This window comes from Trematomus bernacchii, unplaced genomic scaffold, assembly GCF_902827165.1.
Source record: "Trematomus bernacchii unplaced genomic scaffold, fTreBer1.1, whole genome shotgun sequence".
NCBI lineage: Eukaryota > Metazoa > Chordata > Actinopteri > Perciformes > Nototheniidae > Trematomus > Trematomus bernacchii.
This window is the reverse complement of record NW_022987714.1, coordinates 9,745,637-9,768,776: the sequence shown is the minus strand read 5'-3', so window position 1 is coordinate 9,768,776 and position 23,140 is coordinate 9,745,637. Positions and strand designations below refer to the sequence as shown.

At 40.9% G+C, this 23,140-nt stretch overlaps 1 protein-coding gene across 14 annotated transcripts in view; it reads left to right on the top strand.

Annotated features, from left to right (window-relative positions):
- LOC117491539 (receptor-type tyrosine-protein phosphatase beta) overlaps positions 1-23,140 on the top strand; it is a 37,815-nt gene that overhangs the window by 6,005 nt on the left and 8,670 nt on the right. For 2 of the 14 annotated variants that reach the window (XR_004556777.1, XM_034141571.1), the window contains exons 2-30: positions 7,293-7,308; positions 7,506-7,766; positions 8,010-8,267; positions 8,448-8,708; positions 9,125-9,385; positions 9,624-9,881; positions 10,062-10,322; positions 10,559-10,816; positions 10,997-11,257; positions 11,677-11,937; positions 12,176-12,433; positions 12,614-12,874; positions 13,111-13,368; positions 13,549-13,809; positions 14,046-14,303; positions 14,484-14,744; positions 15,164-15,424; positions 15,663-15,920; positions 16,101-16,361; positions 16,598-16,855; positions 17,036-17,296; positions 17,716-17,976; positions 19,450-19,707; positions 19,884-20,144; positions 20,559-20,819; positions 21,088-21,345; positions 21,482-21,748; positions 22,368-22,622; positions 22,769-23,041. Coding sequence is in view for 13 of the 14 variants with exons in the window: in XM_034141571.1 (XP_033997462.1) it covers positions 7,293-7,308; positions 7,506-7,766; positions 8,010-8,267; positions 8,448-8,708; positions 9,125-9,385; positions 9,624-9,881; positions 10,062-10,322; positions 10,559-10,816; positions 10,997-11,257; positions 11,677-11,937; positions 12,176-12,433; positions 12,614-12,874; positions 13,111-13,368; positions 13,549-13,809; positions 14,046-14,303; positions 14,484-14,744; positions 15,164-15,424; positions 15,663-15,920; positions 16,101-16,361; positions 16,598-16,855; positions 17,036-17,296; positions 17,716-17,976; positions 19,450-19,707; positions 19,884-20,144; positions 20,559-20,819; positions 21,088-21,345; positions 21,482-21,748; positions 22,368-22,622; positions 22,769-23,041 (7,306 nt within the window). In the remaining variant the exon portion in view is untranslated. The remainder of the gene's footprint in view (positions 1-7,292; positions 7,309-7,505; positions 7,767-8,009; positions 8,268-8,447; positions 8,709-9,124; positions 9,386-9,623; positions 9,882-10,061; positions 10,323-10,558; positions 10,817-10,996; positions 11,258-11,676; positions 11,938-12,175; positions 12,434-12,613; positions 12,875-13,110; positions 13,369-13,548; positions 13,810-14,045; positions 14,304-14,483; positions 14,745-15,163; positions 15,425-15,662; positions 15,921-16,100; positions 16,362-16,597; positions 16,856-17,035; positions 17,297-17,715; positions 17,977-19,449; positions 19,708-19,883; positions 20,145-20,558; positions 20,820-21,087; positions 21,346-21,481; positions 21,749-22,367; positions 22,623-22,768; positions 23,042-23,140) is intronic. The other 12 variants (XM_034141573.1, XM_034141577.1, XM_034141576.1 and 9 more) reach the window with 12 other exon arrangements.

Sequence of the window (23,140 nt, the reverse complement as noted above, 5' to 3'; positions counted from 1 at the left end):
ATCACACTTCTATGATCAGTGTAATGGCCCAGCCCTCTATTTCTCATCTGTGGGTGTTGGTTCGTATGAATGCATGCACATCTCAGCAGCAGAAAGAGGAAGCTCTTTTGGCAAGTGCATTGTACTCAGATGGGTATCTGCAGCGAGCAGCTCCACACTCTGCACAGCGCTGGGAACAGTAAATACTACGTCACTCATTTCCATAGCCACTGATGTGGCCTGCGATAGCAACAAAAGGACCGAAGTGTGGGAGGCTGATACTGTACCTGGAGACAAACACACTCACAGTTACAGCCGTCATTTTTTTTTATGATTCACGTTCCTATTGTATTCCACAGAGGGACACACATTTAATTTATCTTGTGGAGTTTTGCGCTATTCGTGTTCACATATAAAAGCTATAACTCTCAAATTCTATATTATATACTACTGTATACAGAATACAAATATATAAAACGCAGACTTCTAAAAAGATCATTTGCATGCAGAAAAATCCACAGTTGGTCCATTACAGCAAACAATAAAAAGTGTATTTAAATGATCACTACCAACTTGTTTTTTCTTACTCACTACAGATGTCAATGCTTTATAGGGTAGTATTATTACCAGCATATTCTGAATAAAACGTTGTTCTAAGTTGGTTATAAATATGTGTTCTAAATATCCAGATCATTACAAAAATTCCAGAGTTGAATACATGCATTGTGCTATTAAATATATGGGATTATAGGAGTCATTTTTATACATAAATACAGTATAAACTATTGAAAGAGAAGTACTTATCACTATAGGTAAAGGAGAAAATGTTTTATAATTGACTGACCCTTTAAGTGGTAGTGCTTTTAGTGTAGGAGAGGTCAAAGCTAATGGGTTCTTCTGACCTTGTGAATACAGTCAGTGGGTGATAAAGTTAGAAGCAATGTTCATGACACATTTTGGACCCTCCTAAACTGAATGTAACCTACAATACAAACTTTTAAACGTACATTATACTAGAGAACATTATTTTGGGAAATGTAAGATTTGTAAAACCTTTATCTTGATAATTGAAAGCAAACCCAAAGGCACGCTTTAAGAAAAAATACTTGTTTAGGTGAGACAATTGTTGATTTATTAGTCTATGTTGTGCAATTCTTGTCTTCCTTTATTTGACCTGTTGAGCCCCGAGCCTGTTTTTCAGGTCTCAGGCTCGAAAATGACATTCCCAGAACAAATGACTATATCTTCACTTTTAAAAGGGGTAAATTAATTAAAAAAATTCTCAAAGCAATGATACACCTATGAGTCGGATGTAGACAAGTCAGAATCAATATAGATGTTTTTATTTTAAATTAAATTCAGATTGAACATAGTAAAAAAAATTTAATTATAGCTTCCGTCCAAAAATAAACCATTACTTATATGAAAACCAGTGGTGGACGGGCCATCGGGACGTTCGGGACGAATCCCGATGGGCCGGTACCGAAGTGGGCCGGTCGGACGATGTGGGCTGATTGGATAAGTCACTAGCACACACACCCCCCCCCCCCCCCCCCCCCCCCCCATTGATCATGGGCCTTGATGTAACAACATTCATAATTAAGTAAAGATAACACCCTTTTCACCCTGGTTCCATTTTCCATTTTTATATTATTAAAATGAAAAACGATCTTTTTCATATGGGTGTTTAAAGTTGTACCCCCTAGATCAGGTCTCTAGTAATTGGGCGCTCAAAGTGCACCAGATTGAAGCATTTTACTTTAAAATGTTAAAACAAATCTTCCCGGGGGGGGCATACCCCCGACCCCCCTAGAGGATGTGACGTCCACCCCCCAATTAAAATATGTTCATACAATACTAAATGCATTTGAAGCCTTTTTATATAAGCTGTCCACCATGTGAATACGTTTCTCTTTTTGTAGTGTATTGGTCTTTTGTAGAGGTTTTTCATTGCCAGCTAAAATCTTGCCTACAGTAGGTTAGCAAATTGGTCAGAACCAGCCCTCGTGTCATCCCCACAGTACCCCCCATTTGAAACATGTTCCCACAGCTATGGATGCCTAAGTCCATGAGTGGGAAATATAATCTACGTATTCGTCCAGTATTGGAGCTTCTAAAGTTTCACCATCCCGGAATAAAACAATAAATCTATGTAGGTTATTGGGTTATTTTTCAATATTTGGGAGATGGGACCAAAAAGGGAGGTGTAGCTCAACAGGAACCTTTGTGTTGGGTACTCTGTAAACACGACTCTTAAAGTATGTGGGTCACACTCATGGTCACACTGCAGCTTTTCTAAGTAAAATACGTTGATAAATGGTAGTTTTAAATGCTTTTGCCTTTTTACTTCTGATGCTAACTGATGTGAGTCCCATGGTCCCCTGAAGTGGCTGCAATTCGGTATTGCATTTCGCGGGTGCGGGGCGGGAGCGGGTCTTGACAATCAGACCTGTGCAGGACTCTGAGGGTAGGTAATAATGGAGAAACCAGCTTGAGTGCGCTAGAATTTGAAAGTACGCAGCCGAAAGAAATCTGCCCCTTCCTTCAGACTTCCTTACAGAGCCCCTCCTCCAACACACACAAACGCGCACATGACCAATGAGGGCACGAGATAAGTTTGTGCACGAGATGGAAGGCTGACAGGCAGGTAGGCCATCCAGTTGATTGTTCGTGCTTTTTGCAGCACCACGGCTTCCACAGATGAAATATTTGTATGTATTTATTGTCAAAGCATTTAATGTATTAATTGCTATCGGGATGTTAAGAGCATTCCATGGAATATAACAACAAGTGTTTCTGAAGTGAATTACCTACCTTTAAGGCTGGTGCCCCACGGGAACGCATACGGCAAAATGCATAGGATTAACGCAATCGCAATCGCAAAAAAGCTTCCGTCCACACGCAATATACACCGGATAGTGTCTGTTCACACGAGACAGCTCCGTTTAGCTCCAACCGCTGGAAAAAGCTGCAGTACATATGCCGAGCCTGTACGTGGCGCTGTAACTTCCTCCACAAAAAGCAGCGAAGAAGCATGGTTGTCATGGTTGCGCTTCTGTTTATTCACCGTGGTGGGGGCCGAGGGAACCGGGCAGAGTTTTTCGCCGGTCAACGTGTGGAAAAGTTTAAATCTTCCGGACAAAATTATAAAAGTGCCGGTCAAAGGTCTTCTTTGTTATTTATTAAGCTTTAAAACAAATGAATAACGACTATATATAATGATATATAATAATAAAATACACGGAGCCTGTCCTCTCTTTTTACTTTCTTCTGTCAGCGTCAGTGTCTGTCTCATGCAGCAGCTGATCCAGTAATGAGTGACCCGGCCGACAGTAAAAAATAAACATATTTATAACTAGTTTAGGTAGTTTGAGAGGTAGGCTAATTAAAATAGCTAAGGGTGATGATCTGACTTGAAGTGTGTGTTTTGCTCCAGCTGCATCACAGCGGGAGGAGCTGCGTGTCTCCGTCCTGTCAGATTAGACTTCACTCGCGTTTATGTCCATATCGAGATAAAGATAAATAATCTGAATTCAGTGTGCAGTGTACTTTTGCGGGGGTGAGCAGCAGAGGTGGGGAGAGGCGGGGCTATTGCGTCATCATTATCACAAAATGATCGTATAGAGGCGATCACACGGAGCCGTTGGACCCCCCAGAGCGCTCCCTTCCCAGATCTATCCACCTTTGGACCCGTTGTCGTTTGCAGGGTCCATTTCTATCGTTTCGTTACGGCCCCGTGTGGCAAAAAGGGCTATAAGCAAGAGAAATATGCGGATACAACCCGTTTTCGTTCCCGTGGGGCCGGGGCCTAAGTGGGTATGACACATTAATAGGTTGTTAAATGTTAAGAAGCCCTGAGACACAGTTTTGTGTCTTCGCCGGTGGGGGCTATGGGGCTTTACAGGTTTTAATGAGCTGGACATATGAAGTACAGCCTGCTTAATTTAGAAGTCCTTAATGTTGCTCATATCTCTTATCAGGGGTCTCTGGGTGGGCGCAGGAAGTGACAGGAAGTTATGTTAGAACAGAAACAATGAGTGGGATTCTTATATACTAAGGCAACGCACTTTAAATAGAAAACAAGTTGCCAATTTATTAGACTTCCGACAGAAGAAAGTGAGAGTCTCAATTTTCCCAAAATCTCACAATCATAATTAATGTTTGAGTTGACGGCTGAAGTATAAGCTTAAAGTGGAAAGCTGAAATCATCAAGACACCTACATGTTTTGGTTTTGCCAAATAACATAATTTGTGTAGCAAGAAATTCCACCACTTTCTTGAATCCACTTTCTATTAAGAGCATTAATAAAGAATTGTTCTTATATTTTCAATTTTTAAAATAATTTATCTGATTATAATGCGCTAAGGTTAAATAGGCTAATGCCTGACCCGACATCTTTTAATGTGATTTCTTGATTGTTTTTGAGTCTTGAGTGTTATTATGGAGGAAGGAACCGGGTTGTTATCAGCAGCAAACGCAGACTACTGGGAATGAAAGGGAATCAGAGAGTGGCAGGCAGGCTGCCTTTAGGGTTGATGTAATGTTTATATAGTGGTCAGTACAGCCATTTCCTCCTCCTCCCCATGCAGACAGGCCCAGTCAAAGGGCAAAGATACAGTACACAGGGCAAAAGGGTCATTGGCTGAGTCGAAGCCAAGAGCGTTTTCACAATGAAAATAAAGAAGTGCTCCTCAAGTGGGAGTATTGTTTTAGAAGAAGTAACGCTGGAGATCTTATTTAATTTGAGATGTTCCACTGCATGTTCTAACATGACAAATTATTATTTGTATTTATTGGCTTCCATATAATAATAAGTGAATATTCCTTTTGATTATACGTACGCATTTGCCCAGTAATTAAGTGATTCTAAGATCCTGATTTAAGAGATAGACTGAGTGTTACAGCATGTACAGATGGGTGGAGCTGAGTCCCAGTAGATATGCATACAAGAAAAGATGTCCATTATGTCAACTTAAGTATTTCGAGGGCAGTATATCCCAAATGGGAATTTGGGTTTGAGCTATTTCTGCTCTCTGAGTCAGTGCCAAGGCATAATGGCTTGAGAAGTTGTTTTGTTTATTTAGTAAGGAGGAAAATAAGTGATACTTAGGAACAGCGCCAAGGGAAATAAAGCATTTGGGAATCATAGTTCAGAGAATTTACACCCTCCGAGGTCCGTTTAAAAAGAACATTTGTATGAAAACATGAGATTCATGCATAGATCGAAAAAGTTTATTTTTTCTGACAGTGAGCTGTTTTATACTGCATCTGGAGCCAGAAACAGTTAAAGTTCTATCGTTGAATTTATGTAATGTTTACAGTAAGTTCGTCGTCCCATTAAATAAAAATGTATTTCACTACACAAACTACATTTTTTGTAGTGCTTTATAAATAAATAGTACTGTAGGCCTACATGTTTCTGTTGTTGAGGTTCAGATTTTAACCACAGCAGCAGTGGCGGAAATAAATGCACCACAAGGTCATTTTAGTTATTCTGAAGCTTTTGATTATATCACATGATCTTTATCAGCAGATATAGTTTGCCCAGTTCAGTTGTAATTTTTGTTATTTTCCACTACATTTTTTCTGAGCACTTTAAGGACTTTTTATCCATGTTGACGCAAAATTAAACATATCAAGTGGCTTAGCCAAACCAAATAGAAAACAATGGGTAATTAAGATGAACATACAAAAAGACACTGACAAAAACCAAATCCCCTATTTTAAATGGAAGCATGTGGTTTTTCGCAATGTTGCCTTATTGGCTGCTTGCTGTAATTGTAAAGATATTCCGACATTATCAGGAGTTAATGATTGAGGTTTATCTTTGTAGTTGAGAGAATGATGAAGGTTTGAGCAATGATGCAATGTGTTTAATGTTTAGCTGTGCGGTAAACAAACTGAAAGGCTACATGTCAGCGAGTCACTCTGGGCTGATGAGGTTTTGGCTAATAAGTAATGTAGAATCAGAGCTGTGTGTTTAGTCCTGATACCAGGACACAGGAAATAACCATGGTAGAAATACAGAGTTTGAGTTTTGTGGCCAAGAATGTGTACAGGTGTGTGTGTGTGTGTGTGTGTGTGTGTGTGTGTGTGTGTGTGTGTGTGTGTGTGTGTGTGTGTGTGTGTGTGTGTGTGTGTGTGTGTGTGTGTGTGTGTGTGTGTGTGTGTGTGTGTGTGTGTGTGTGTGTGTGTGTGTGTGTGTGTATGTGTGTGTGTGTGTGTCTGTGTCTGTGTCTGTGTCTGTGTGCATGATATTGTTGTTTGCTGTCAACACTTGTAGTTGTTTCAGAGCAATAGGGATGAGGAAGAACAGTGTGTCGACAACACTTCCCCAAATGTAACGTCTGAGAGAAGAGAATAATAACCGACGGTTGAATATGACCAGGTTCTCTTGTTCGTTCCAACTGATACAAAACCACAGTCTGTCATTAGTTATGTAAGACACTATCCCATAAAACGGAGCTTGTGTGTTTAAAGAATAACTCTTTTGATTTTTTTGTTTGTTTTCCTCTTCCTTTCTTGTTTGTATTTAGATTCGATATACATTCAATTGACTACTTTTGGATCTCACGCTATATTTTAATATCAGTGCAATGAGTGCATATATGATTAGTTTAGGAAATATAAGCACGTTTGATCCTTTACACAGGATTTAAATCAATAACTTTTTGATCAACACTTCTTGATAATCAATACTATATGACCAAAAGGTATTGAAATTAAATACCCAGCAATATTTATCCATTATAATTTAATTAAGGGCATAGTAGGAACGTCTTCGAAACAGCATTTAGACCTTCATCTTGAAAAATAAAAGTTCGATAAAGTTGAATAAAATAGTGCAGGTTATGTTGCTAGACCAGTCTACAAGTATTGCCGTTGAAGTTAACTATATTAGTGAAATACTAAATAAATACTGTTTGATCCAGTGATAACTATTAAGATAATAAATTAAATAAATCTAAAATGCAACCAGATGAATGCTTTGGGTTCTGGAGGCACTTAACAGAGCTCAGGCGTTATGCAGTCTTATTGCCTGGGGGATGAAACGGTCCCTGAGTCTTGGTTCTGATGCTGCGGTACCGCCTGCCGCAGCAGACGTTTTACTGGTAGGACTGACAAAAGGCTGTTTTAAGAAACCATGTAAACATTACCTGGTTTGCAGTGCTATTTGTTGTTGCTAAATTTACTGATTTACTGTGACATTGACTGGGTGGTTGGGTTTCTAATTGATCGTTTGAAGCTGTGTTAACTCAATGCTGACCTCTGCTGGTGCAAGATATTTTACTCTGCTTCTCTCTCTCCACAGGTCTCTACAGAAGAATGTAAGTATCCGTGTGCTTTTTCTACAAAATATAAGTTATCACACATGTGTTAAGAACATCATTCCTGAATGTAACTTTTTTGTTGCAGAATGATGTTTGTCAAATCAAATGTCAAAAACAAAGATGATAACAGTGTTTTAAAATTGTAATAGTGTAACATTAATTATTTTCCCCACCGACTTCTCTCTCACTCACAGGGCCTAAAGTAGTCAGGAATCTCTCTGTCACTGAAATCACAACATCCTCTATATCTGTGATGTGGAATGAACCAGTGGGGAACAGCTCTTCCTATAGAGTACAGTGGAGTGATGGAAATGTAACTAAAAGTCACAAAGTGAATCAAACACAAATAAACATTACTGACCTGACTGCTGGTGTCCAGTATGATATAAATCTCACTGCAGTGCCAGATGATGGCAGTACTGAAGGACAGAGTACCACTGTTTCTCAGTACACAAGTAAGTAAACATTAACTGTGTTTCATGAAGTCAGATAGAGACAGTGTGCTGAAGACATCTGTTGTTGGAGACTGTCTGCAGTGATCACAAGCAGGATGATACTTGTGAATATAGAATAGAAGTTGTTGCCTAATATGCTCTTTGTCCTTAGACTGATGTTGATCCTCAGGCACAACACAATTACACCAAGTGCTAAAGGTTTTACTCATATAGTATTGACCTCTCCTCTCCTTTTTACTTAAGAACCTGGTACAATTGGGGGTCCTACTGACTCAACAAGCACCTCCTCCATCTCTCTGAACTGGACCCCACCTCCTGGTGAGGTGCTCCTGTACAGGGTGGAGTGGAATCATGGTGGAGCGAAGACGATCAGAGACACCAACAACACATTTGCTGTGCTATCAGACCTGATCCCTGGCACTAGCTACAACATCTTAATCTTTGCTGTTGCTGGAGACAATCAGACAACAGGAGATCCTTACCAACTCACCATAGTCACAAGTAAGCACAAGTCCTTTTTTACTTCATAGCTTTGTGTATCTTTTTGGATAAGCAACTGTGCTTTCCTGTCATGAAACACACTCTGGTGTAGTCTTTGTTCTTGTCACTATCAGTATTTTTGTAATTCCCTGGCTCTAAATATTCTTCCTTCCTCACCTTGTATTTATCCTGCGCTCACAGAGCCTGAAGTAGTCAGGAATCTCTCTGTCACTGAAATCACAACATCCTCTATATCTGTGATGTGGAATAAACCAGAGGGGAACAGCTCTTTCTATAGAGTACATTGGAGTGATGGAAATATCCCTAAAAGTGACAACGTGACTGAAACAAATATAATAATTTCGAACCTGACTGCTGGTGTCCAGTATGATGTAAATGTCACTGCAGTGGCAGGTGATGGCAGTACTGAAGGACAGAGTACCACTGTTTCTCAGTACACAAGTAAGTAAACATTAACTGTGGTTCATGAAGTCAGATAGAGAGAGTCTGCTGAAGACATCTGTTGTTGAAGACTGTCTGCAGTGATCACAAGCAGGATGATACTTGTGAATATAGAATAGAAGTTGTTGCCTAATATGCTGTTCGTCCTTAGACTGATGTTGATCCTCAGGCACAACACGACTACACCAAGTGCTAAAGGTTTTACTCAAAGAGTATTGTCCTCTCCTCTCCTTTTTACTTTTTAACACAAGTTGTATTGGACTTGATAGCTTTTATAGCTTTTTGGTTAAGCAACTGTGCTTTCCTGTCAGGAAACACACTCGGTGTAGTTTTGTTTCTTGCCATTCACTTGTTTTTTAATTCCCTGGCTCTTAATATTCTTCCTTCCTCACCTTGTATTTATCCTGTGCTCACAGGGCCTAAAGTAGTCAGAAATCTCTCTGTCACTGAAATCACAACATCCTCTATATCTGTGATGTGGAATAAACCAGAGGGGAACAGCTCTTCCTATAGAGTACAGTGGAGTGATGGAAATGTAAATAAAAGTGACAAAGTGACTGAAACAAATATTACCATTACTGACCTGACTGCTGGTGTCCAGTATGATATAAATGTCACTGCAGTGGCAGGTGATGGCAGTACTGAAGGACAGAGTGCCACTGTTTCTCAGTACACAAGTAAGTAAACATTAACTGTGGTTCATGAAGTCAGATAGAGACAGTGTGCTGAAGACATCTGTTGTTGAAGACTGTCTGCAGTGATCACAAGCAGGATGATACTTGTGAATATAGAAGTTGTTGCCTAATATGCTCTTTGTCCTTAGACTGATGTTGATCCTCAGGCACAACACGATTACACCAAGTGCTAAAGGTTTTACTCATAGAGTATTGACCTCTCCTCTCCTTTTTACTTAAGAACCTGGTACAATTGGGGGTCCTACTGACTCAACAAGCACCTCCTCCATCTCTCTGAACTGGACCCCACCTCCTGGTGAGGTGCTCCTGTACAGGGTGGAGTGGGATCATGGTGGAGCGAAGACGATCAGAGACACCAACAACACATTTGCTGTGCTATCAGACCTGATCCCTGGCACAAGCTACAACATCTTAATCTTTGCTGTTGCTGGAGACAATCAGACAACAGGAGATCCTTACCAACTCACCATAGTCACAAGTAAGCACAAGTCCTTTTTGACTTCATAGCTTTGTGTATCTTTTTGGATAAGCAACTGTGCTTTCCTGTCATGAAACACACTCGGGTGTAGTCTTTGTTCTTGCCACTATCAGTATTTTTGTAATTCCCTGGCTCTAAATATTCTTCCTTCCTCACCTTGTATTTATCCTGCGCTCACAGGGCCTAAAGTAGTCAGGAATCTCTCTGTCACTGAAATCACAACATCCTCTATATCTGTGATGTGGAATAAACCAGAGGGGAACAGCTCTTCCTATAGAGTACAGTGGAGTGATGGAGATGTAACTAAAAGTCACAAAGTGAATCAAACACAAATAAACATTACTGACCTGACTGCTGGTGTCCAGTATGATATAAATGTCACTGCAGTGGCAGGTGATGGCAGTACTGAAGGACAGAGTACCACTGTTTCCCAGTACACAAGTAAGTAAACATTAACTGTGTTTCATGAAGTCAGATAGAGACAGTGTGCTGAAGACATCTGTTGTTGGAGACTCTGCAATGATCACAAGCAGAATGATACTTGTGAATATAGAAGTTGTTGCCTAATTTGCTGTTCGTCCTTAGACTGATGTTGATCCTCAGGCACAACACGATTACACCAAGTGCTAAAGGTTTTACTCATAGAGTATTGACCTCTCATCTCCTTTTTACTTAAGAACCTGGTACAATTGGGGGTCCTACTGACTCAACAAGCACCTCCTCCATCTCTCTGAACTGGACCCCACCTCCTGGTGAGGTGCTCCTGTACAGGGTGGAGTGGAATCATGGTGGAGCGAAGACGATCAGAGACACCAACAACACATTTGCTGTGCTATCAGACCTGATCCCTGGCACTAGCTACAACATCTTAATCTTTGCTGTTGCTGGAGACAATCAGACAACAGGAGATCCTTACCAACTCACCATAGTCACAAGTAAACACAAGTCCTTTTTGACTTCATAGCTTTGTGTATCTTTTTGGATAAGCAACTGTGCTTTCCTGTCATGAAACACACTCGGGTGTAGTCTTTGTTCTTGTCACTATCAGTATTTTTGTAATTCCCTGGCTCTAAATATTCTTCCTTCCTCACCTTGTATTTATCCTGCGCTCACAGAGCCTGAAGTAGTCAGGAATCTCTCTGTCACTGAAATCACAACATCCTCTATATCTGTGATGTGGAATAAACCAGAGGGGAACAGCTCTTTCTATAGAGTACATTGGAGTGATGGAGATGTAACTAAAAGTGAAAACTTGTTGGAAACTAATATTACCATTACTGACCTGACTGCTGGTGTCCAGTATGATATAAATGTTACTGCAGTGGCAGGTGATGGCAGTACTGAAGGACAGAGTGCCACTGTTTCTCAGTACACAAGTAAGTAAACATTAACTGTGGTTCATGAAGTCAGATAGAGAGAGTGTGCTGAAGACATCTGTTGCTGAAGACTGTCTGCAGTGATCACAAGCAGGATGATACTTGTGAATATAGAATATAAGTTGTTCCCTAATTTGCTGTTCGTCCTTAGACTGATGTTGATCCTAAGGCACAACACGACTACACCAAGTGCTAAAGGTTTTACTCAAAGAGTATTGACCTCTCCTCTCCTTTTCCCTTTTTAACACAAGTGTTATTGCACTTAATAGCTTTGTGTAGCTTTTTGGTTAAGCAACTGTGGTCTCGTGTCATGAAACACACTCTGGTGTAGTTTTTGTTCTTGCCACTCTCAGTAGTCTTTTACTCCCTGGCTCTTAATATTCTTCCTTCCTCACCTTGTATTTATCCTGTGCTCACAGAGCCTCAAGTAGTCAGGAATCTCTCTGTCACTGAAATCACAACATCCTCTATATCTGTGATGTGGAATAAACCAGAGGTGAACAGCTCTTCCTATAGAGTACAGTGGAGTGATGGAAATGTAACTAAAAGTGACAAAGTGAATCAAACAAATATTACCATTACTGACCTGACTGCTGGTGTCCAGTATGCTATAAATGTCACTGCAGTGGCAGGTGATGGCAGTACTGAAGGACAGAGTGCCACTGTTTCTCAGTACACAAGTAAGTAAATATTAACTGTGGTACATGAAGTCCGATAGAGAGAGTGTGCTGAAGACATCTGTTGTTGAAGACTGTCTGCAGTGATCACAAGCAGGATGATACTTGTGAATATAGAAGTTGTTGCCTAATATGCTCTTTGTCCTTAGACTGATGTTGATCCTCAGGCACAACACGATTACACCAAGTGCTAAAGGTTTTACTCATAGAGTATTGACCTCTCCTCTCCTTTTTACTTAAGAACCTGGTACAATTGGGGGTCCTACTGACTCAACAAGCACCTCCTCCATCTCTCTGAACTGGACCCCACCTCCTGGTGAGGTGCTCCTGTACAGGGTGGAGTGGGATCATGGTGGAGCGAAGACGATCAGAGACACCAACAACACATTTGCTGTGCTATCAGACCTGATCCCTGGCACTAGCTACAACATCTTAATCTTTGCTGTTGCTGGAGACAATCAGACAACAGGAGATCCTTACCAACTCACCATAGTCACAAGTAAACACAAGTCCTTTTTGACTTCATAGCTTTGTGTATCTTTTTGGATAAGCAACTGTGCTTTCCTGTCATGAAACACACTCGGGTGTAGTCTTTGTTCTTGCCACTATCAGTATTTTTGTAATTCCCTGGCTCTAAATATTCTTCCTTCCTCACCTTGTATTTATCCTGCGCTCACAGAGCCTAAAGTAGTCAGGAATCTCTCTGTCACTGAAATCACAACATCCTCTATATCTGTGATGTGGAATAAACCAGAGGGGAACAGCTCTTCCTATAGAGTACAGTGGAGTGATGGAGATGTAACTAAAAGTCACAAAGTGAATCAAACACAAATAAACATTACTGACCTGACTGCTGGTGTCCAGTATGATATAAATGTCACTGCAGTGGCAGGTGATGGCAGTACTGAAGGACAGAGTACCACTGTTTCCCAGTACACAAGTAAGTAAACATTAACTGTGTTTCATGAAGTCAGATAGAGACAGTGTGCTGAAGACATCTGTTGTTGGAGACTCTGCAGTGATCACAAGCAGGATGATACTTGTGAATATAGAAGTTGTTGCCTAATTTGCTGTTCGTCCTTAGACTGATGTTGATCCTCAGGCACAACACGATTACACCAAGTGCTAAAGGTTTTACTCATAGAGTATTGACCTCTCATCTCCTTTTTACTTAAGAACCTGGTACAATTGGGGGTCCTACTGACTCAACAAGCACCTCCTCCATCTCTCTGAACTGGACCCCACCTCCTGGTGAGGTGCTCCTGTACAGGGTGGAGTGGAATCATGGTGGAGCAAAGACGATCAGAGACACCAACAACACATTTGCTGTGCTATCAGACCTGATCCCTGGCACAAGCTACAACATCTTAATCTTTGCTGTTGCTGGAGACAATCAGACAACAGGAGATCCTTACCAACTCACCATAGTCACAAGTAAACACAAGTCCTTTTTGACTTCATAGCTTTGTGTATCTTTTTGGATAAGCAACTGTGCTTTCCTGTCATGAAACACACTCGGGTGTAGTCTTTGTTCTTGTCACTATCAGTATTTTTGTAATTCCCTGGCTCTAAATATTCTTCCTTCCTCACCTTGTATTTATCCTGCGCTCACAGAGCCTGAAGTAGTCAGGAATCTCTCTGTCACTGAAATCACAACATCCTCTATATCTGTGATGTGGAATAAACCAGAGGGGAACAGCTCTTCCTATAGAGTACAGTGGAGTGATGGAGATGTAACTAAAAGTCACAAAGTGAATCAAACACAAATAAACATTACTGACCTGACTGCTGGTGTCCAGTATGATATAAATGTCACTGCAGTGGCAGGTGATGGCAGTACTGAAGGACAGAGTACCACTGTTTCCCAGTACACAAGTAAGTAAACATTAACTGTGTTTCATGAAGTCAGATAGAGACAGTGTGCTGAAGACATCTGTTGTTGGAGACTCTGCAGTGATCACAAGCAGGATGATACTTGTGAATATAGAAGTTGTTGCCTAATTTGCTGTTCGTCCTTAGACTGATGTTGATCCTCAGGCACAACACGATTACACCAAGTGCTAAAGGTTTTACTCATAGAGTATTGACCTCTCATCTCCTTTTTACTTAAGAACCTGGTACAATTGGGGGTCCTACTGACTCAACAAGCACCTCCTCCATCTCTCTGAACTGGACCCCACCTCCTGGTGAGGTGCTCCTGTACAGGGTGGAGTGGAATCATGGTGGAGCAAAGACGATCAGAGACACCAACAACACATTTGCTGTGCTATCAGACCTGATCCCTGGCACTAGCTACAACATCTTAATCTTTGCTGTTGCTGGAGACAATCAGACAACAGGAGATCCTTACCAACTCACCATAGTCACAAGTAAACACAAGTCCTTTTTGACTTCATAGCTTTGTGTATCTTTTTGGATAAGCAACTGTGCTTTCCTGTCATGAAACACACTCGGGTGTAGTCTTTGTTCTTGTCACTATCAGTATTTTTGTAATTCCCTGGCTCTAAATATTCTTCCTTCCTCACCTTGTATTTATCCTGCGCTCACAGAGCCTGAAGTAGTCAGGAATCTCTCTGTCACTGAAATCACAACATCCTCTATATCTGTGATGTGGAATAAACCAGAGGGGAACAGCTCTTTCTATAGAGTACATTGGAGTGATGGAGATGTAACTAAAAGTGAAAACTTGTTGGAAACTAATATTACCATTACTGACCTGACTGCTGGTGTCCAGTATGATATAAATGTTACTGCAGTGGCAGGTGATGGCAGTACTGAAGGACAGAGTGCCACTGTTTCTCAGTACACAAGTAAGTAAACATTAACTGTGGTTCATGAAGTCAGATAGAGAGAGTGTGCTGAAGACATCTGTTGCTGAAGACTGTCTGCAGTGATCACAAGCAGGATGATACTTGTGAATATAGAATATAAGTTGTTCCCTAATTTGCTGTTCGTCCTTAGACTGATGTTGATCCTAAGGCACAACACGACTACACCAAGTGCTAAAGGTTTTACTCAAAGAGTATTGACCTCTCCTCTCCTTTTCCCTTTTTAACACAAGTGTTATTGCACTTAATAGCTTTGTGTAGCTTTTTGGTTAAGCAACTGTGGTCTCGTGTCATGAAACACACTCTGGTGTAGTTTTTGTTCTTGCCACTCTCAGTAGTCTTTTACTCCCTGGCTCTTAATATTCTTCCTTCCTCACCTTGTATTTATCCTGCGCTCACAGAGCCTCAAGTAGTCAGGAATCTCTCTGTCACTGAAATCACAACATCCTCTATATCTGTGATGTGGAATAAACCAGAGGGGAACAGCTCTTCCTATAGAGTACAGTGGAGTGATGGAAATGTAACTAAAAGTGACAAAGTGACTGAAACAAATATTACCATTACTGACCTGACTGCTGGTGTCCAGTATGATATAAATGTCACTGCAGTGGCAGGTGATGGCAGTACTGAAGGACAGAGTGCCACTGTTTCTCAGTACACAAGTAAGTAAATATTAACTGTGGTACATGAAGTCCGATAGAGAGAGTGTGCTGAAGACATCTGTTGTTGAAGACTGTCTGCAGTGATCACAAGCAGGATGATACTTGTGAATATAGAAGTTGTTGCCTAATATGCTCTTTGTCCTTAGACTGATGTTGATCCTCAGGCACAACACGATTACACCAAGTGCTAAAGGTTTTACTCATAGAGTATTGACCTCTCCTCTCCTTTTTACTTAAGAACCTGGTACAATTGAGGGTCCTACTGACTCAACAAGCACCTCCTCCATCTCTCTGAACTGGACCCCACCTCCTGGTGAGGTGCTCCTGTACAGGGTGGAGTGGGATCATGGTGGAGCGAAGACGATCAGAGACACCAACAACACATTTGCTGTGCTATCAGACCTGATCCCTGGCACTAGCTACAACATCTTAATCTTTGCTGTTGCTGGAGACAATCAGACAACAGGAGATCCTTACCAACTCAACATAGTCACAAGTAAACACAAGTCCTTTTTGACTTCATAGCTTTGTGTATCTTTTTGGATAAGCAACTGTGCTTTCCTGTCATGAAACACACTCGGGTGTAGTCTTTGTTCTTGCCACTATCAGTATTTTTGTAATTCCCTGGCTCTAAATATTCTTCCTTCCTCACCTTGTATTTATCCTGCGCTCACAGGGCCTGAAGTAGTCAGGAATCTCTCTGTCACTGAAATCACAACATCCTCTATATCTGTGATGTGGAATAAACCAGAGGGGAACAGCTCTTCCTATAGAGTACAGTGGAGTGATGGAGATGTAACTAAAAGTCACAAAGTGAATCAAACACAAATAAACATTACTGACCTGACTGCTGGTGTCCAGTATGATATAAATGTCACTGCAGTGGCAGGTGATGGCAGTACTGAAGGACAGAGTACCACTGTTTCCCAGTACACAAGTAAGTAAACATTAACTGTGGTTCATGAAGTCCGATAGAGAGAGTGTGCTGAAGACATCTGTTGTTGGAGACTCTGCAGTGATCACAAGCAGGATGATACTTGTGAATATAGAAGTTGTTGCCTAATTTGCTGTTCGTCCTTAGACTGATGTTGATCCTCAGGCACAACACGATTACACCAAGTGCTAAAGGTTTTACTCATAGAGTATTGACCTCTCATCTCCTTTTTACTTAAGAACCTGGTACAATTGGGGGTCCTACTGACTCAACAAGCACCTCCTCCATCTCTCTGAACTGGACCCCACCTCCTGGTGAGGTGCTCCTGTACAGGGTGGAGTGGAATCATGGTGGAGCAAAGACGATCAGAGACACCAACAACACATTTGCTGTGCTATCAGACCTGATCCCTGGCACTAGCTACAACATCTTAATCTTTGCTGTTGCTGGAGACAATCAGACAACAGGAGATCCTTACCAACTCACCATAGTCACAAGTAAACACAAGTCCTTTTTGACTTCATAGCTTTGTGTATCTTTTTGGATAAGCTACTGTGCTTTCCTGTCATGACACACACTCGGGTGTAGTCTTTGTTCTTGTCACTATCAGTATTTTTGTAATTCCCTGGCTCTAAATATTCTTCCTTCCTCACCTTGTATTTATCCTGCGCTCACAGAGCCTGAAGTAGTCAGGAATCTCTCTGTCACTGAAATCACAACCTCCTCTATATCTGTGATGTGGAATAAACCAGAGGGGAACAGCTCTTCCTATAGAGTACATTGGAGTGATGGAGATGTAACTAAAAGTGAAAACTTGTTGGAAACTAATATTACCATTACTGACCTGACTGCTGGTGTCCAGTATGATATAAATGTTACTGCAGTGGCAGGTGATGGCAGTACTGAAGGACAGAGTGCCACTGTTTCTCAGTACACAAGTAAGTAAACATTAACTGTGGTTCATGAAGTCAGATAGAGAGAGTCTGCTGAAGACATCTGTTGCTGAAGACTGTCTGCAGTGATCACAAGCAGGATGATACTTGTGAATATAGAATATAAGTTGTTCCCTAATTTGCTGTTCGTCCTTAGACTGATGTTGATCCTAAGGCACAACACGACTACACCAAGTGCTAAAGGTTTTACTCAAAGAGTATTGACCTCTCCTCTCCTTTTCCCTTTTTAACACAAGTGTTATTGCACTTAATAGCTTTGTGTAGCTTTTTGGCTAAGCAACTGTGGTCTCGTGTCATGAAACACACTCTGGTGTAGTTTTTGTTCTTGCCACTCTCAGTAGTCTTTTACTCCCTGGCTCTTAATATTCTTCCTTCCTCACCTTGTATTTATCCTGCTCTCACAGAGCCTGAAGTAGTCAGGAATCTCTCTGTCACTGAAATCACAACATCCTCTATATCTGTGATGTGGAATAAACCAGAGGGGAACAGCTCTTCCTATAGAGTACATTGGAGTGATGGAAATGTAACTAAAAGTGACAAAGTGAATCAAACACAAATAAACATTACTGACCTGACTGCTGGTGTCCAGTATGATATAAATGTCACTGCAGTGGCAGGTGATGGCAGTACTGAAGGACAGAGTACCACTGTTTCCCAGTACACAAGTAAGTAAACATTAACTGTGGTTCATGAAGTCAGATAGAGAGAGTCTGCTGAAGACATCTGTTGCTGAAGACTGTCTGCAGTAGGGATGTGCATCTCCATCACTGAGGCCGATGCGTTGCGCATCTCGATACGTTGCCAACGATACGATACATTAACGATACATTTGAAACACCAGGCGATGCGATACGATACGATTCACCCCTGTTGCGATACAGTTCGATACGATTTGATTCAACATTATGCGATTCGGGGCGATACGATGCGATTCAACACGATGCAAAATAATGATACTTCAATATGGTACGACAGAGGATATTTGTTTTATTCCTTATATGCAGCAAATCATAAATTAACAAAAAAGTGCTTTACATATTTGGTTCTCTCTACTAGTACTGCGCATTCCATCATGCTGTTTCTTTTTTACCTTAAAACACTCTCCAGAGTACAGTACAATTGTATAACACCTCACAGTTAAACAATTTAAGGATGCATTGCCCATGATTAACAATGTGCAAATAACAACTACCATAGTGCAATGCCCATACAACTGCCAGACTGATGTGCTTAATACTCATTCATAGCCTAACTCACCAGTGAGCAGATAGCAGTGGTGTGGTTTCAATATGAACAATAACAAATACAAATAACCTTTCACAAACAGGTCTTTCATAACTGCTTACAGTAAGGAAGACATTTAAACTATTATTGGCAGTCACAGCTGTTGTAAACTAAACACCACTCTCTCTGACAGAACACCTCACTGAGTGATTTAACTCATATGTCTAACTTTCAGGTTTTTCTTTTCAGCCGCAGACCCCACGTCGCCTCTTTATGTGCGTCGCTAAGTTCCTCGTACTACTTGTGTACTTTAAAGCGGCACGGCATCGTTTACAATTTGTGAGCGATTTTTCAAGTTGACCGTCTTTCTTGAAAAATCCGAAGTGTTGCCAAACGTTTGATTTGTAGGTATTTTTCGGTGCGCTGTGTTTCTCTTTCTCCTCGACTTCCATGTGTGTTGATAACTGAGACTCTCGGCCTCCGTAGTGCGAAGCAAAGATCAAAGATCGTCTCTGCGGAGTGCTGACAGGATGAGAGGATATTATATGAATGAATCGTTTTTTTACAGATGCAAAGACGCTACAATCGATGCATCGCGAGTTCAACCCAAACTGTAGCCGATGTGCACTCTTTCAACCGGTGCACTCGCATCTTGAACATTTATGCCGGTGCACCGATGCGAATCAGTGAATCTTAACATCCCTAGTCTGCAGTGATCACAAGCAGGATGATACTCTGAGGTTTCTATAAGACACGTCCTGGTGTAGAAAAACAACTCCTTTAAGGAGAAGTTGTTGCTTAACTTGCTCTTCATCCTTAGAGACTGACGTTGACTCTCAGGCACAACACGATTACACCAGTGGTTAAATGTTTTACTCGTAGAGTATTGACCTCTTCTCTCCGTTTTACTCAAGAACCTGGTACAATTGGAGTACCTATTGTGTCCACAAACACCTCCTCCATCTCTCTGAACTGGGCCCCACCTCCTGGTGAGGTGCTCCTGTACAGGGTGGAGTGGGATCATGGTGGAGCGAAGACGATCAGAGACACCAACAACACCTTTGCTGTGCTATCAGACCTGATCCCTGGCACTAGCTACAACATCTTAATCTTTGCTGTTGCCGGAGACAATCAGACAACAGGAGATCCTTACCAACTCACCATAGTCACAGGTAACCATACGTTTCATTTTTGTAATAGCTTGGTGTAGCTTTTTGGATAAGAAACTGTTCTCTGCTGTTATGAAACACTTGTGTGTAGTCTTTGTTCTTGTCATTTTCACTAGTTCTTTATTTGCCTGTCTCTAAAAAATGTTTTTCCTCACCTTGTATTTATCCTGCGCTCACAGAGCCTGAAGTAGTCAGGAATCTCTCTGTCACTGAAATCACAACATCCTCTATATCTGTGATGTGGAATGAACCAGAGGGGAACAGCTCTTCCTATAGAGTACAGTGGAGTGATGGAAATGTAAATAAAAGTGAAAACGTGATTGAAACCAATATTACCATTACTGACCTGACTGCTGGTGTCCAGTATGATATAAATGTCACTGCAGTGGCAGATGATGGCAGTACTGAAGGACAGAGTGCCACTGTTTCTCAGTACACAAGTAAGTAAACATTAACTGTGGTTCATGAAGTCAGTTAGAGAGAGTCTGCTGAAGACATCTGTTGTTGAAGACTGTCTGCAGTGATCACAAGCAGGATGATACTTGTGAATATAGAATAGAGGTTTTTGCCTAATTTGCTGTTCGTCCTTAGACTGATGTTGATCCGCACAACACGATTACACCAAGTGCTAAAGGTTTTACTCATAGAGTATTGTCCTCTCCTTTCCTTTTCCCTTTTTAACACAAGTTGTATTGCACTTAATAGCTTTGTTTAGCTTTTTGGTTAAGCAACTATGGTCTCGTGTCATGAAACACACTCGGTGTAGTTTTTTTTCTTACCACTCGCAGTCGTTTTGTATTCCCTGGCTCTAAATATTCTTCCTTCCTCACCTTGTATTCATCCTGCGCTCACAGGGCCTGAAGTAGTCAGGAATCTCTCTGTCACTGAAATCACAACATCCTCTATATCTGTGATGTGGAATAAACCAGAGGGGAACAGCTCTTCCTATAGAGTACAGTGGAGTGATGGAAATGTAACTAAAAGTGACAAAGTGAATCAAACACAAATAAACATTACTGACCTGACTGCTGGTGTCCAGTATGATATAAATGTCACTGCAGTGGCAGGTGATGGCAGTACTGAAGGACAGAGTGCCACTGTTTCTCAGTACACAAGTAAGTAAACATTAACTGTGGTTCATGAAGTCAGATAGAGTCTGCTGAAAACATCTGTTGTTGAAGACTGTCTGCAGTGATCACAAGCAGGATGATGCTCTGAGGTTTCTATAAGAGAGGTGTAGAAAAACAGGTCCTCTCAAAGGAGAAGTTTTTGCTTAACTTGCTCTTCATCCTTAGACTGACATTGACTCTCAGGCACGATTACACCAGGGGGTTAAATGTTTTACTCGTAGAGTATTGACCTCTTCTCTCCTTTTAACTCAAGAACCTGGTACAATTGGAGTACCTATTGTGTCCGCAAACACCTCCTCCATCTCTCTGAACTGGACCCCACCTCCTGGTGAGGTGCTCCTGTACAGGGTGGAGTGGGATCATGGTGGAGCAAAGACGATCAGAGACACCAACAACACATTTGCTGTGCTATCAGACCTGATCCCTGGCACTAGCTACAACATCTCAATTATTGCTGTCGCTGGAGACAATCAGACAACAGGAGATCCTTACCAACTCAACATATTCACAAGTAAACCACACCCTCCGTATTTCCCAGTTCTAATTTTTTTAATCATAATTTTCGTCAATGAAGATTTTTATCCATTTTCAGATGCCTAATCTTTCCTAATATGTTCCTTTTTCCCTGTTTTTCTTTGCACTTGCAGAACCTGCTGGTGTCGAAAATCTCTCCATCATTGCAGTCACATATTCATCTGTGTCTCTGATCTGGAAACAACCCAAGGGCAATGTGTCCTCATACTCAATTCAGTGGAATGCAATAGGAGAAACCCTAACCCTTAATAACACCACTATTGAAACCAACTTTACTATCAACAATTTAATCCCTGGAGTCCAATACAACATTCTAGTGGCTGCTGTTGCTGGAAAATCCTCAAACAAAGGAGCCGGAACCTCAATAAGTACCTTCACAAGTAGGTCCATGCCTTTTGGAGATCCCTTTTTCCTGCTACTTTTGGAAAGCGTATTTGCACTAGAATGAAGTTGATGTAAATGCAGTAATGTAGTTGTGAAATAATGAGTTATTTCTTCTTTTAGAAGACATATTCCATATCCTAACAATTTTTGGTTTACATTAATGTCATTCATATGTTTTCATGCCAGCCTCCCCTTTGGTTCCCACATTAGTAGTTAAAGCTGTTGCCTCTTTTAACATTCATCTGCTTACATATACCAAAAAGTTGATTAATTAATTATTGACACATTACCATGTACTAATAAGGAAAGTGTGTTGCTATGATATTTAACTTGATATCGCATTGGATTTGAGAGAAATATTGTTCATAAAAGGGACCATTCTAAACACTAGGTTAATAAGAAATATAGTATACAGTATTTTTATATAGTACATAGTCTATGGATTACTAAGATATATTGATCATGTTGTAATATTTGATATATTTTATTGGTCAATACATATTTCATTGGTGGTTCCTACTTTTACGCTATTTCAAATTCACTACATGACTAGATATGTGTTTCTTTCATAATGCAATGACAGGGAACTAAACTTTTTACTTGTTTATCGTACAGGGCCTGAAAAGCCTGAGAACATCAAGATTACTGCACGAGGAACCAGTAACCTGACCATCGAGTGGACTTTACCTTTAGGGAGGGCTGTTCACTATGTGGTGAACATCTCAAATGAAATATATTCTAATAGCACTACAACAGCGGGCAAAGAAGCAACCTTTACTGATTTATTCCCTGGGAGACTGTATAATATCACAGTGACCGCTGTAGCTGGAAACTTCCGCAAGACGTCTGAGCAGTCTTCATTTGCCACTGGTAAGATTATTATTATTATTGTAATAATGTTTTGCAAGTGGGTTTATTTTGTATTAAGGGTTTAAACCATCAAAACCAGTAGGACATGTATAACAACAGAAACACAAGCATTAAGTGTGTGTCTACCTGTTTTTCATTCCTCTTAGAGCCCACACCTCCTGGATCCATCATCATCAGTCAGAGGACAAACTCCTCGCTCTTTTTGAGGTGGGATACTCATGTTTTGATGGATGGAGCTCCAAGCATCAGTTATAACATATCCTATCAGCATGATGGTGGAGAGGCACTGAATAAAATCTCCTCAGACAAGCACACCGAGCTGACCTCACTTCTCTCTGGAAAGTCCTACAATATAAATGTACAAACAGTTGGACCCCAGGGTTTGAAGAGCACGGCTGTCCAAATTACTTCTTTCACCTGTAAGTATACTAGAAGTGTCTCTAAAGTTGGGACTGATTAAAGTCATGTTGTAGATTTGGCAATATTAGTAAAATAACCAATTGTTTTGTCCGGCCTCC